At 46.0% G+C, this 13,506-nt stretch overlaps 1 protein-coding gene across 1 annotated transcript in view; it reads right to left on the bottom strand.

The window, feature by feature from the left end:
- Positions 1–6,734: 6,734 nt before the first annotated feature.
- NHEJ1 (non-homologous end joining factor 1) overlaps positions 6,735–13,506 on the bottom strand; it is a 77,587-nt gene continuing 70,815 nt past the window's right edge. Inside the window, exons 6-8 of the mRNA XM_007445834.1 lie at positions 8,410–8,527; positions 7,723–7,841; positions 6,735–7,252 (exon numbers count right to left, since the gene is read on the bottom strand). Of these exons, the coding sequence (XP_007445896.1) occupies positions 7,178–7,252; positions 7,723–7,841; positions 8,410–8,527 (312 nt within the window). The 3' untranslated portion in view covers positions 6,735–7,177. The remainder of the gene's footprint in view (positions 7,253–7,722; positions 7,842–8,409; positions 8,528–13,506) is intronic.

Below are 13,506 nucleotides of genomic sequence, written 5' to 3'. Positions count from 1 at the left end.
GGGGGGGGAGATGGAGTGAATAAGCTTGACTTTCTACTTTCTGATCATGGGAGTGTTTTTCAAACTTTTTATGAAGCTCAGAGTGAAGATAACTTATCCTTTAAAGAGATTTATGTATTGACATGTAAATACAGACACAATGCAGTTCAGTAAAGGCAGGTAACAGAACGGAATTTATCCATAGGATTCTTTTAAATTTTTTAAAAAAGAGATACATACTCATGGCTCTCACTTTCTTCTTCACACACTTGAAAAACCTTTGGGGAAAAAAAATCTATGCTTTAAATATCAGCTTTGGATTGTAGACTTCTTGAGAGCAGAAGATACGTCTTTGTGGCCATAAGACAGCAAGTAGCATAATGCCCCATTGGTGGGAATGCTAGTGAGTAAGCATTCAATATATATATGAGTTAATACATGTCTAGGTATTCCTGTTTCTTATTGAATGTGGGTTTTTCTATCTCATTCCCAACACATTTCCAACAAACCCATGCCATCCCCTTGAATTCCTTTGCAGTGATTTGGAATGTTCCTGTTGGACTTCCCCATTTTGCAGTTCACGTCTCTGTACAGCGTAACCAACTTGGTTTCTTACATCCCCTTTCCTGGTCAGGAATATAGCCCATTCTTTAGAGATTCCATGGGGGATCTTTCTTCACACTGAATTCTTCCCACTAGTTACCCAAGTTTAACTGTTGAAATGTTTTCCGTCACCTTTAAATCATCTTGATATCAGTTTCATACCTGCTTCAATTTGATTTGATGACTGCCATTAAGGTATTTTTGAGATTCCCACACAGAAGCATACACATCTCTTAGATTCTTAGTCCAAGGAAGTATTTCCCAGATGTCTTTCTGATGGGAAGCTCAGTTCCCACCAAGCAGTCCCTGCTTTAAAACGGCTTTGATGAATGACCCACAGGAGCCATGCCAGTCCCTGAATCATCACATAGCACCCCAGGTGGGAAACATCAAATGTCCTCTGATGTTGCTCCACTCCTGCCCTATATGAAGAGATTAAATACCTGCAGTTTCGTTTGGCACAGCTCTGCTATTTTCATTCTTCAAATCCTAAAAATGCATACACTTTGACCGTTCAATAGTCCACGGTGCTGGAACTAGGACCTCGCTGCACTTTTCCTCATTGACTGATGACACCTCCAAAAGCAGTGTGGTGGCAACTTGTGCCCAGCGGGTGTGTGACAGCCAAGTACTGTCAAACTCAAAGTTGGCCACTTCACAAGCCGGGTGCCCTAGGATCTACAACAGGAACATCCTCTGCCTTTTCCTGAACGTAGCACATGTTAATTTTCCCCTTTAGCACAATCCAGACACTGCATCTTTTTGTTTTTTTCCAAAATGCCATTGTACAGCTTACCTATTCCCTCTGTCCTGCTATTCTAATTATATAAATTACCCTGCCACAGTTAATTTGTACTTATTAAAGAGAGCACCATAATGGACATTACCACTACCAGAAAAGCACTCAAGTTAGGGTATCAGTATCACCTTCATACATCATCACAGTATTATTTATATTGCCGATATATCAGGTTACTAGTGAAACAGAAATATTTATTACCAGCTCCCCTTCCCCCAACCAGTGCCTTCCTATTCCCCCATATGTGACATACGACCAACTGGCATTGCTTTGTGCCCTGGAAGCACCAGGCAGTAGTAATAAATGAAACTGGCGGTCTTTCCTTCTCATCTGGCAGGAGTCTTTTTCTGTCTTGAATACGGGATGTCTTTACCAACCAGGATTCCCAGCAGTACTGCTCTTGACCCCTGAACACACAACCAGACCCAGCAGGGGCTTCCCCACCAGCTCCAACTTGTTTCACCACCCCCTGCTCAACCTTCAAGGCCTGGAGTGGGAGGGGAAAGACAGGATGGAGTGCCAGTCGAGAGGATTACCCTTCCCCTACTCCATCCTCCCTTCTCTTGTCACCCATTTCTGACTGGCTGTCGATCCTATCAGGGGTCCATAAAGCCAGGAGGACTCTGGCCCAGGAGAGGGGGGTAGGGGTTAGGCAAACAGGCCAGGGAGGCAGCTGGTTGAAATTTAACCACAATATTCTTGGTCTCTATTGTTTTGAGTGAGGCCCAATATTTCCACAGCAGGATTATAGGATCTGATTAACCACGTTAGACAACAATGCCGAGCTGGGATGGGCTTCCCCTTCCAGCTGCCAATATGAAAAAGTAAATACAACACCCAGATTTCAGAAGGGACTCCCTGCAGCCCCCAAGCCCTACTCCCCAATTCTAACCCCAAAGTGAGGGGAGGGAGGAAGAGTGTGACACTGCATGCTCCTTTAACTCCTGGCCCTCAGCCGCCAGCAGGACGAGTAACCTGGCACAATATTCCCAGGTGAGTCAATGGCTGTGTGCTCCCCACACCCTGGAGTTTTCCAATGCTTCTTCCGGGTTCCCCTAGGCTGGCCCAGATTCTCACGAACCCCGTGAGAGTTAGGTGCTGAGAGGCTAGCGCTCACTCAAAGGGTCCAGGAGTGTCGAAAGCACAGCAAAATCTGTTGGGTTCCAGGACAGAGAAACTGAGGGCAGGTAGGAATTCACAGCTTTGAAGAGACTGAGCCTTTGCTAGAATGCTTTGGTGCTACCTCATGACTTCCCATATGCCAGGGTAGAAAAGTGAGACCCCAGAATTGAGGAGAAGCTTAAAGCCCACCATAAACGCAAGTCTCAGGAGACAAGTATTCCTTGATAGCTCTGGGATGGAAGACAGAGGATAGATGGCCTTCTAGATCCTCAAGTAGAGATGGATTCCCTAGGGTCCCTCGCCCATCACAGACAGACAAGCTACCTCACACCCTCCCTTCTCTGAATGTTTCCCCTCAGGGTGGGATCTTCTGAAGCCCTGTCCAAGAGAACATGGAAGAAAAATAGAGCATTAAGAAGCCCTCAACAAGAATACCCTGTAGCAGCTTCCAGGAGGTCACAGCAGCTAGGGAAAATCCTCTCTCCAGAGCGTGGGCTCCCTTCTCTTCTGGCATTCCTCTCTGTATCTAAGTGCCCAGCAGAATCCACTACAGTTCTGTGAGTCCGTACATTTACTCATGTTGGTGACATGGACTAGGAAACAAGGGTCTTGAGCTCTGAGTTTAGTGGCTTCCTTGTAGCATGTCACTTGCTCCTTTTGAACAGTTTCTTCTTCAGGAAAATTAGAAGACAGAAAAATACTTCTGGGAAGAGCTCAGAAAAGCATATCGTGATTGCATGAAAACCCAGTTAACATAACGTTGCACCCTTTAGTAGTATAATCCCAACACAGTGATATTTTTTGATTTAGCGTTAAAAACTGACCCTGTTCTCAAAGAGTATATGCCAATGTAAGGATGAAAACAAAAAGCCCATAGGAAATCTGTATATAAACACTGATTATATTAACAGCACAAATAGCGAGGAGGTGGGCAGAACAGATAAAGTGAGCTGACTACATCACGAGGAAGGGTAATTAAGAGGATTTTAGGTTTCCCCGATACTCTCTGGAGCAAATCCCCTTAGCTTTGTAAACAGGAGGAAATGAAGGACAGAATAATTGGAAGAAGGAAATGCCCCTGGTGACAATGTCAAGAACGAGACCAAATCTAGGACGAGGAGAAAAGGCACGGGCTTTTCCATCCCCACTCCCACCATCTCTGTACAAAGAATGACACACCAGCTCCTGCTGATCTCCCAGCAGACCAGGGAGGAGGAGGTAAGGGCTTCGGAAAATGGGAGGTTTAAGTGAACAGGAACGCAAGAAAAGGGAGTTCAAATGGACCACGGGATAAAATTAAGAAGTAGAGGGCTGAGTATTCAGGAGACTTGAGCATCTCTCCCTCCCCCAAGTGCTCACCGAAGGTGAACTGTATCAGACCCGTGGAAGGATCTTGGTCCAACAGGAACAGATTCTTTCCAAGTCCAGAGTACAGGAGCTCAGATCTCATTCTTTGCCACTTTACACCCTAGGGACTCCAGGGCTAGTTCCTCAGGATTCAGTGGGCAGAGACTAGAAGCTCCTTCCTCCCTTTTCAATAATTTTACTACCCCTTGGAGACACTCCTTGATCTGGGAGATTGGATGACAGAACAGAGAATGGTGACAGAACAGAGAATGACCCTCGTGGGGTTTTCCAGGACCCGGCTCGGGCTCTGCCCTCAGGGCTGCTGAGAAAGCCCTCGGTGAGGCCTGAAGAGAGGAGGTGCTGCCCAGCTGGAGTGCTAAGGGATGAAGATTTCTCTCCCAGCAAAGAGCTGGCCTGTCCCGGCTGACCGTGGGGGAGGGGTGAACCACCAGCAGGGCCAAGTAGGCCTTGCAGCCTAGGTGGCGCTATTTCTCTACTTTTTAGGTCAAGTTCCTGCAGGAACTTCCTCGAGGTCCCTAGTCCTGCTCCTGGTTTGCTGGCTTGTTGCTGTAAACCACCTTATATTATTTTTTTTTCTAAAAATACTCCAAAGCAATTGAAAGAGTCCCTTCTCCCACCAGCCAGCCCTGGCCCCAGCCCCAGCCCCGGGGAGCGGGTGGGTAGGCGGGGAGGTGGGCCACTGCTTTATTAAACACAGGGAAAACTAATATTTACGGAATAAAATTTATGGAGCAGCCACGAGAATTCGACCCTTTTATGTGCATGTGGAGTGGGGCTGGGCCAGCCTGGGGGCCTCAGGGAGGGGCCCAAGCCAGGGGGCAGGGCTGGAATACAGCCTGGCTAGGCCAATTTGTCAAGGCAGGGATTTCCCTGGAGTTGCCCTGGGATGAATGATTTTCAAACACCACCCTTTGCTTTGGGGGGCAAGAGCTTCAGAGCAAGAATGACTGAGGCAGGGCCTTGGGGAGCAATGTTTCTCTAAGGGTGTGTTTGGGCAATACCCCCATGGGGGCAGCAACCTCTGGGGATAAAGGGGGCAGTGGGCGGGGAGGCCATGAGGCATACTCTTACTTAACCTTTTTAAAAAGTTACACATTCTTTTGAGAACATGAAAAGAAAAATTATGATGTTAAGATTTTACTTATAATTTTAGCGGATTCAAAAACCCCTGATCCCCCTCTGATTAAAAATGCCTGCTCTTGAGACTGTGCTCTTAGGGCAGAAGGATTATCTAGGGTAAAGAGCCCTTACTTTCCCCCAGCTTGCTGCGGAAGTCTTTCCATTTTTCATGTGGTCTCATACCTTGAAATCTGGCCATCTAAATTATGCCAAGAGAAACTAAACAACAAAGTAAGTCATCTGATAGATTGTTTTTACATAGTTCCCAATTCACTTCAATGACAGTCACCACCAGGGCACAGACTGGGTCTGAGGGTAAAGAAAGTTATCAGCAGCAACTGGGAATGAGCCCTGGTGGAGCTCTCTCAGACTCTGCCAGCAGGTAAAAAGGCCTGGTGGTAAGTCCTGGAGTCCGCCAAGGCTCCTCCCTTGAAGAGCTAACAGGGAGTAGAAAGAACATCCTCTTTGAAAAGAGGCAGCGTCACAGGAGAAAGAAGGACATTACATCCTTCCTGGAAAATGTTTTCGGTAATGTATGTAATAATGCAGTTTAGAACTCAGCTGTCTGGGTTCAAATTCTGGCTGTTACTTATTAGCTGTGTGACCTCTGATAAGTCACTTAGTCCCTTCAAGACTCCATTTCCTAGTGCGTTAACAGTATTTCTTCATATGATGCTGTGAGGATTCAATGTCAGGCACTTATTAGAGTACCTGGTATACATTAACTGGTAGCTGTTTATTATCGTTATTATAATCATTATTATTTTATGATTGCTTGGATCATCCTCTTTCCCCCAAGACTTGACATGGGGACAGACACACCAGTCCCAGCCAGAGAGCACATGTGGACGAGGAGGCCTTTGACCATTGTAAGTAACTGAACCAGAAAAGGCCTCTACCTAACAGCTCCCAGTGAATATCTGAGTTCTGCTTTCCTTCCTGTCTCTCCAAGGTAAAGTTTCAGATGGTCTTACCTATAGAGGAAAACCTAGCAGAGAAGGTTTTCTCTGCGAATCCTCTTCTGCTAAATCTTCTTTTTTTTTTTTTTTGGCCATGCCACACAGCTTGTGGAATCTTAGTTCCCTGGCCGGGGCCACAGCAGTGAAAGCACCGAGTCCTATCCACTAGACAGCCAGGGAAGTCTCAAATCCTGCTAGATTTGTCCAAAGAGTTCACTTTCTAACTAAGATTCTGCCTATCTCATACAGTCTTTACATATTTTCCTGCTAAGCACTATTCATTCTACACATCAATTCTTTTGGTTCCAGAGAACTCCTCTGGCCATATTTCCTGTTCCCTGTCATCCTATCTTTTCTAGTTCTTCTAGTTACTATGTTATTTGAAGTGAAGTGAAGGATGGGAAAATAAAATTCCTTTTTCTCCCACTCCGGGAAACTAACTTGGCGCTAGGGCTCAGAGCTCTTTCTAATTTCAATCCCATATTCAATCCCATATTAACCTGTTGTCTATGCCTTGGAAATAGACAAAAAAAAACCCATATCAAGTTGGACCGAAGAGCACAGAAACCATACGTTCTGCTATCTTGTGCCCACCATGGAGAGAGGTCTCAAGATCAAAGCTCCCGATTGGAGGCTTAGCACAGGCCACAGAAGAGAAGTATAAGAAGAACCTGAAGGATTAGACCGAGGGCCTAGACTTCATCCAGAGACAACAATGGGGTGGGACCCAGTAAAGTGAAGTGAGTTGGTTATGTGTGCCACAGATAAGCAATCTCAAAAGCAGGGGAGTGTGAGTGCTTTTTATTCCATGCTAAAGAGAGGAGAGGGTCTCTGAGGAACACCTGGGACTGGCTAGGGACTCTTAAGAAAGGTAGACAAGGCTTCCTAAGCATGCTGTGCCTTTCTGCAGACCTGCCCCATATACCTAAAGTCCATGGTAGATCCTGGGTCTAGAGAACCTTCACCAAAAGAAAGGAGGGTATGGGATTCCCAGAGATTGGCTTCCACTCGGACAGGGAAGGCCAGTGCCCAAGGGATTGGAGCCAGAATTCCCTCAGTTGATAGTATCCATGCCTGTCAACATGAACTTCAGTTATCTTGCCCTTACAGTGGAGTCCCTGACTGTGTAACTCTGTGTCAGAGATGCTGCTGTCACAGGACCTCCTTTCAAGGTGACACTAGGAAACTACTCTCTGAGTCCATCCTCAGCAGGTGAGACAGTGACAGGTTAACTGAAGAGCCCCCTTAGCTTCTTCCTCTTGACCTTCAACAGCTGAGGTCTCTGCATAGGGCCTGAAGTAACCTAGAAAAAAAGGAACCCAAGTTAGCAGAGGTTTTAAACAGTTCCACTTAAGTTAGGAAAAGAAATTCCTTCCTCCCATGGCTCCGGTTAAGAAGGGTGGCTGACGCAGGAGTTCTGAAGTCCATGTCAGGCAGTGAATGTGATATAAGATTCTATGCAGGAGATACGCACATCACTTCTCCCCTAGGGAACAACCTCATAGACCATCACTGCAAGTGCGATAAGGCAAAAAAAGGAGTCAAGGTCCATCATTCAGAAGAACTGCAGAGAGGAGACAGCAAGGGAAGATGTAAAAGACCATGACTCTCCATCCAGAAATCCACAATTTAGATGCCTGGTCACAAATATCCCCCAGTGTTGTCAAGGCAGTGTCAACTAGGTGACAATTCCAGGGACCACTGGCTTGGGAGCTATAGGTGCAGACTCTCCCAAATCTTGAAGTGCAATCTAGGAAGCTGCTCATGACTTACTGTGGGCTCTTTTTCAGGCACTGGGAGGGACGGTGCTGAGGAGACCGGCTCTTCTGGCTGATTCAGAAGTTGGCTATCAGTTCCTTGTGAGGAGGCACTGCTTGAGGTCTGGGGATCTCCTGAAATCAGAAAGATCAAGGGAAGATAGTGATAACTGCCTTCTTCTTACCAGAAAGGCATTAGCATTTACCAAGCATTCTGATAAAGGCCAGGCTTTGGTACTAATATGTACAAATCCAGACACAAATCCACTTCCAACTAACTTCTGGAAAGCGCTGTTTCTATGACGAAGATTCTCCAGGCCCACTTTAACCACGCAGGACAAGGGTTTCCCTGACCCAAAACAGCTCACTGTTCGTCTACATATTGCCTGCCATGTCTCAGGCAGGGAGGTTAATTTTTTTTCCTGGTTCTCTCACTAATTCTCCCAAGCGTGTAGACCAGTCCTAATAAAGCTTTCTGCAGTGATGGAAATGTTCTGTATCTGAGCTGTCCAACCTGGTAGCCACTGGACACATGTAGCTATTGAGCACCTGAAATGTGCAAATGAGGGGATGAATTTTTCATTTTATTTTTTATTTATTTAAATTTAAATAGTCACTATTGGCTAGAGCTACCATATTGAACAGCACAAACCTAGACCCTAACTCTAACCCCAGGAGACCAGGTACCTCTGGAGCTACTCACCAGTGCCTCGAAGCTTCTGTCCCACTTGGATCTCTTGTCTGGTGACTGCCATATACAGACTCTGTAGATTTGTGACAAAGGGTTTTCCATCACCAACACTGCATGCCTCTGGTAGTTTCTACAGGGGAGGGGAGATGTTGTCATTGGTGACATGGTATTGCTAGAGAAAAGAAACTTGATATCCCACTGGCAGAACTGGCATCAACCCTAAAAGAATTTATATACAGAACTTAGATCCAATATAGGACATCCATGTCCAAACCTGTTAGGACCAATATAAAGACCTCTTGGGAGGTCTTCTCCTCTGAAAGGCAACTCCAAACAAATATCTTCATTTCCTTCAATACGTATGTCTATTATGTTTCCCCATGAATACCTCATAGGTTTGTAGGTTCTTTTGTCCAAAAGGGTGACCTCTTAGAGGACTGTTTTACGAAATCATCTTCCCTAAACTGTCCCTGAGTTGTACAGATTTACTATTTTAATTAAATTCACTCCTAAACTTCTACACTGGAGAGAGAAAAAGGATGAAATCCAGGAAAGGGGACAAAGAGCAAAATGGGAATGACAGACTGAGAGACAAGAATAAATTATGGAGCTATGACATTCAGTCAAAGGAGATGGGAGAAACAAAGTTTACAAAGCTTTGGAGGCTTGCCTGCCATTTTATATTCCTTATGCAATCCCATTGTGCTTTACTATAATCCATGAACTCACATTGGGGGTGATATTTCCCCCAAGTGGGGAGAAAATTTGCTCTTGGGGGATGAAAAAAATCTTACCCTTTTAAAGTATAAAGCACAGATACACAAATAGTACATAAACAGAATTTTGGTTTATCTATGGTATTAAAATTTCCTGAGGGGGGATGATTAGGAAAAAATGTCTTAAAAGGTTCCTCAGGGAGGTGGTAATGAAAAAAAATTGAGAAACACTGCTACAATCACATTATATTTATCTGTTTCCTTCATTATGGAATGAACTGTGGATTTATATCCACAGCAAAATGCTTTGCCTAGTTCAGGTTTCATACACTTGGTTGAACTGAGTTTAAGTAATGGCTGAAGACTTAAGAAAGTGCAATAAAAATGAGATGAAAGAGTATGGTGTCCAGTGGACCTAAACCTGGCTGTACTTCAGAATCTTGGAAAGGGCCCAGAACCACTTGGTCTGTCCCTATGCATGCAAATCGCCATGGCTCCCAGCCAAGTTAGCAGGTTCTCCAAGGGAAGCCAGGCCAGCAGCTCACATGGGAACAAGCCCGGGAATCCTGCATTGGCCCACATCTCATGTCTCTGGGATCTCCCTTCATACTGCTCAGGACGTGTGGCCTCTCTTAGGGTCACCCACACACGATTTGGTAGGCACTGCGCTGTCTGTACAAACGGGCCAGGTAGAATCTAGGCAGTCTAGGTTCATCTCCTCCTGCCCTTTCTATGGAACTAAACAGACTCATAAAATTTCCAGGGTGACCTTTAGCCAGTTCATGTATTTAATCTCAAAATGAAGTGCCAGAAATAAAAGGCCACTGGAGCTACTGCTGCCCTGGACCTAAGTCCAAATCCAGAACCTGTATCTTAGCCCTTCCTCCATCCTTCCCCTTCTCGGGGAGATCTGGTCCTGCACCTCCTACCAAAGGTCATCCCACCTGATTGTCTATTCTCAGGAAAGTACTAGGAAGAGAATATTGGTACATTTCCTGCATATTTACTATGTGCTAGACACTGCTCTAAGTATTTAAAGGTATCAACCCATTCTGTCTTATTCACTGCTATTTCCCTGGCACCTAGAACAACCTGGCCCACAGGGGATGCTCAATAACTATGTATGAATGAAGGACTATGGTTGGCATGAGTATGACCCCATCTTGCTGAGGCAGTTACAGCTAGTAAGTGGTGGAACAAGACCAGAATCCAGACCATGTGGCTTCAGGGCCCTCGCATATAACAGCTACCCTATTTACTTCTCTGAAGCATAGAATTTTAGTCTAAAGGGCAATACAGCCTTCCCCAGGATTACAGCCCTTAATTCCTTGCATCATAGATCATCTGCATCACGGATCATCAGCTGCACCCATCCAGCTCAGAAACAAGCTCCCTCAGGGGACAAGAAAAACATGAGCAGATATAAAGGAGGCAACTGGCCCTACCTGGAACTCTCAGAGGGCTGAAGGGCCATACCCTTAATCCTGTCCTAGCTGTTCCCCATCATCACTGATTCCTTGGGTATCATTCTCAGAATATGCTAGGGAAGACAGGTGGTGAGGCCTGAGCCTGGGAAGGAGAAATATTAGTTCCCTGTGCAGGACAATGGTAGGGGTGAGCTGGGGCGGGCAGCAGAGATCAAAGGGAGAAGCTGGAGTCAGGACTAAGAAAAGCAAATAGCAGTGCCCCCTGCTATAAGTACACCTGAGCCAGGAGCAAGGTGTACCAGCCACAAGCGGGTCACTGCCCAGAATGGGGAGGGGAAGAAGAGCCAGGTCAGTCTACTGTATAATATGTTCATCTGATTAACCCAGAATCAATTCTACTTAGCAGAAAGGTTACTGAGATTCTACCATGTGCCAGGTACTACAGGACTGGGGGAGGGGAAGTGGATGCACCAGTCCTTCCCTCCTCAGAAAAGGACAGAGTTAGTATAAAGATAAATAAGTCAGGGCTTCCCTGGTGGTGCAGTGGTTAAGAATCCGCCTGCCAATGCAGGGGACACTGGTTTGAGCCCTGGTCTGGGAAGATCCCACATGCTTCAGAGCAACTAAGCCCATGCGCCACAACTAACCGGGCCTGTGCTCTAGAACCCGCAAGCCACAAATACTGAAGCCCGCGCACCTAGAGCCCGTGCTCTGCAACAAGAGAAGCCACCACAATGAAAAGCCCGTGCGCTGCAATGACGAGTAGCCCCAGCTTCCCACAGCTAGAGAAAGCCCGCACACAGCAATGAAGACCCAAAGCAGCCAAAAATAAATAAATAAATAAATAAAAATTATTTTAAAAAAAGATAAATAAGTCAGAGGCCCTGCCTCAAAGAGTTTACGGTCATACGTGGGACAGAGGCAGATGCAGGTATCCCCCACTTTTTGAAAATTTGCTTGATGCCACTTTGCTTTTAGGAAAAGCCTACATTAGTACCTGTTTTTTGCGAACTGGAAGAAAACCAAAAAAGATTTTCCCTTTTATGAAAAAAGGTAATTTCTCCTTCACTTTACCCCATTTCAGCTTATGAAATGGTTTACAGAAGTGCTCTACTTTCAGATAGAAGGAGGAACCTGTATGTGTGTATGTGTGTTTTGCAGGCATTATGCTATAACAGAGTTATAAACAAAGGGTAATAAGAACCCAGAGAAGAAGGAAGGGACAAAGTCTCACTGAGATTCCTGCAAAACACTTCAGAGCTGGTGACATTGAGTTAAGCCTTTGCAAGGTTAGACTTTGAATGTGGTGGAAGTATTTGAAGCACAAAGGTGTGAAAGGACAGGACAGGTGGACAGGTCTCATGGGAAATGAGACTGGAAGGCTAAATTCATATCCACGAGATGGCAAAGGACTTTGTTTTCTGAATTAAGGATATGCCCATGGGAATCCCTTTTGTTTCACAAAGTGGATTTCTCTGCTATACAACTACTTGCCAAGGCTTCCTTGGCATCAAACTATTACCGATAAAACATTGAGGAGTCAGAAGTTTCCTCAAGGTTTCCCTTTCTAGGCTTTCTGCTACATTTAGAACCTCTTCACTACTTACTGCTAGTACTGTGACCCTCTAAGAGCCACGAGAGCTACCTCACTCTCCTGTCTCCAGTAGCTCTGTTACTCTCTCACCTCCAGTCCACTAGGACTTTGGCCCCTGCTATACGGCCACATCAGAAGCGTTAGGAAAACCAAAGTTACAGAAATCATAAAGCGCATTTTATGTCCCCTTCTTGTCCCTATGGCAGCCCATGTTGGTTGCTAGGCCCCAAACTCCCCTCCTTTAACCATAATTCCCATCTTCACTGAGTCTAAAACTCACTCCCAGTGGTCTGGAAATTCTAAGACCCCCTCCTACCCTGTGATCCCAACAGGATCTGTTGGAGCAATCCCAACTGTCACTTTCAACTAGAAATGAAAGGTCTGATCCTACCCCCACTCCCCACCCCCATCTCATCCCTCCTTTCCTCTGAGGCTGCTTCAGAAAAGAAACCTTTAGAATCCTGGGTAAGGAAAGGCTGGACCCGGATACACTGCTCACCCTACTCAGTATGGACCCACAGGTGAAGTATACATGTTTAAAAGACAGAAGAGAAGGGAGAAATGAGCAAACTGGAGCCCCCAACACTAGCCATGAGTAGGTCTTTGGTTCTGGCACCAGCCCCAGAAGCTGGCACAGCCCCAAGGCCCTGACACTGACCATCACAATATCATAACCACCAGGGCAGGGCCCCCAGCACGTGACTTCCCAAGGGTAAGAATCCTCTCCTCCCTCTTGCAATGTGGTAAAACTGCTGTACTGGATACAAACTTCCCTCCCTAGAGGGCCCAAGTCAGGTTAGGAAATCATGGTAATCTTCATCATTAGCTCCTCTTTGCGGTAAAAGCATACTGAAAAACCCTTCTAAGGTCTCAGATTACCAAAGGTTTACCAAAATAAATAGGGAGGAACAAGAAAACTGGTTTGGGAAGAGGACTCCAAGGAGAAAGACTCTTCCGGAATAGAATTCCACCCCCCCACACACCATCCATTCATTCGGCAAATATTTACTGATTACCTACAGTGTTCGCGATGATGTGGGTGCTGGAGATACAGTATATTGAACAAAAGAGATAAAAATTCCCTGCCCTCGGGCTTCCCTGGTGGCGCAGTGGTTGAGAGTCCGCCTGCCGATGCAAGGGACACGGGTTCGTTCCCCGGTCCAGGAAGATCCAACATGCCGCGGAGCGGCTGGGCCCCTGAGCCATGGCCGCTGAGCCTGCACGTCCGGAGCCTGTGCTCGGCAACGGGAGAGGTCACAACAGTGAGAGGCCCTCGTACAGCAAAAAAAAACAAAACAAAACAAAAACCAAATGATTAGAGGATTAGAACTTTCTGTCCTACTCACTGACTTCTGCGGGTTGGCGGGGGGGG

Source organism: Lipotes vexillifer, unplaced genomic scaffold (assembly GCF_000442215.2).
Source record: "Lipotes vexillifer unplaced genomic scaffold, Lipotes_vexillifer_v1.1 scaffold965, whole genome shotgun sequence".
Lineage (NCBI taxonomy): Eukaryota > Metazoa > Chordata > Mammalia > Artiodactyla > Lipotidae > Lipotes > Lipotes vexillifer.
Note: the sequence above shows the minus strand (reverse complement) of the source record. Positions and strands in the feature narration are given on the sequence as shown.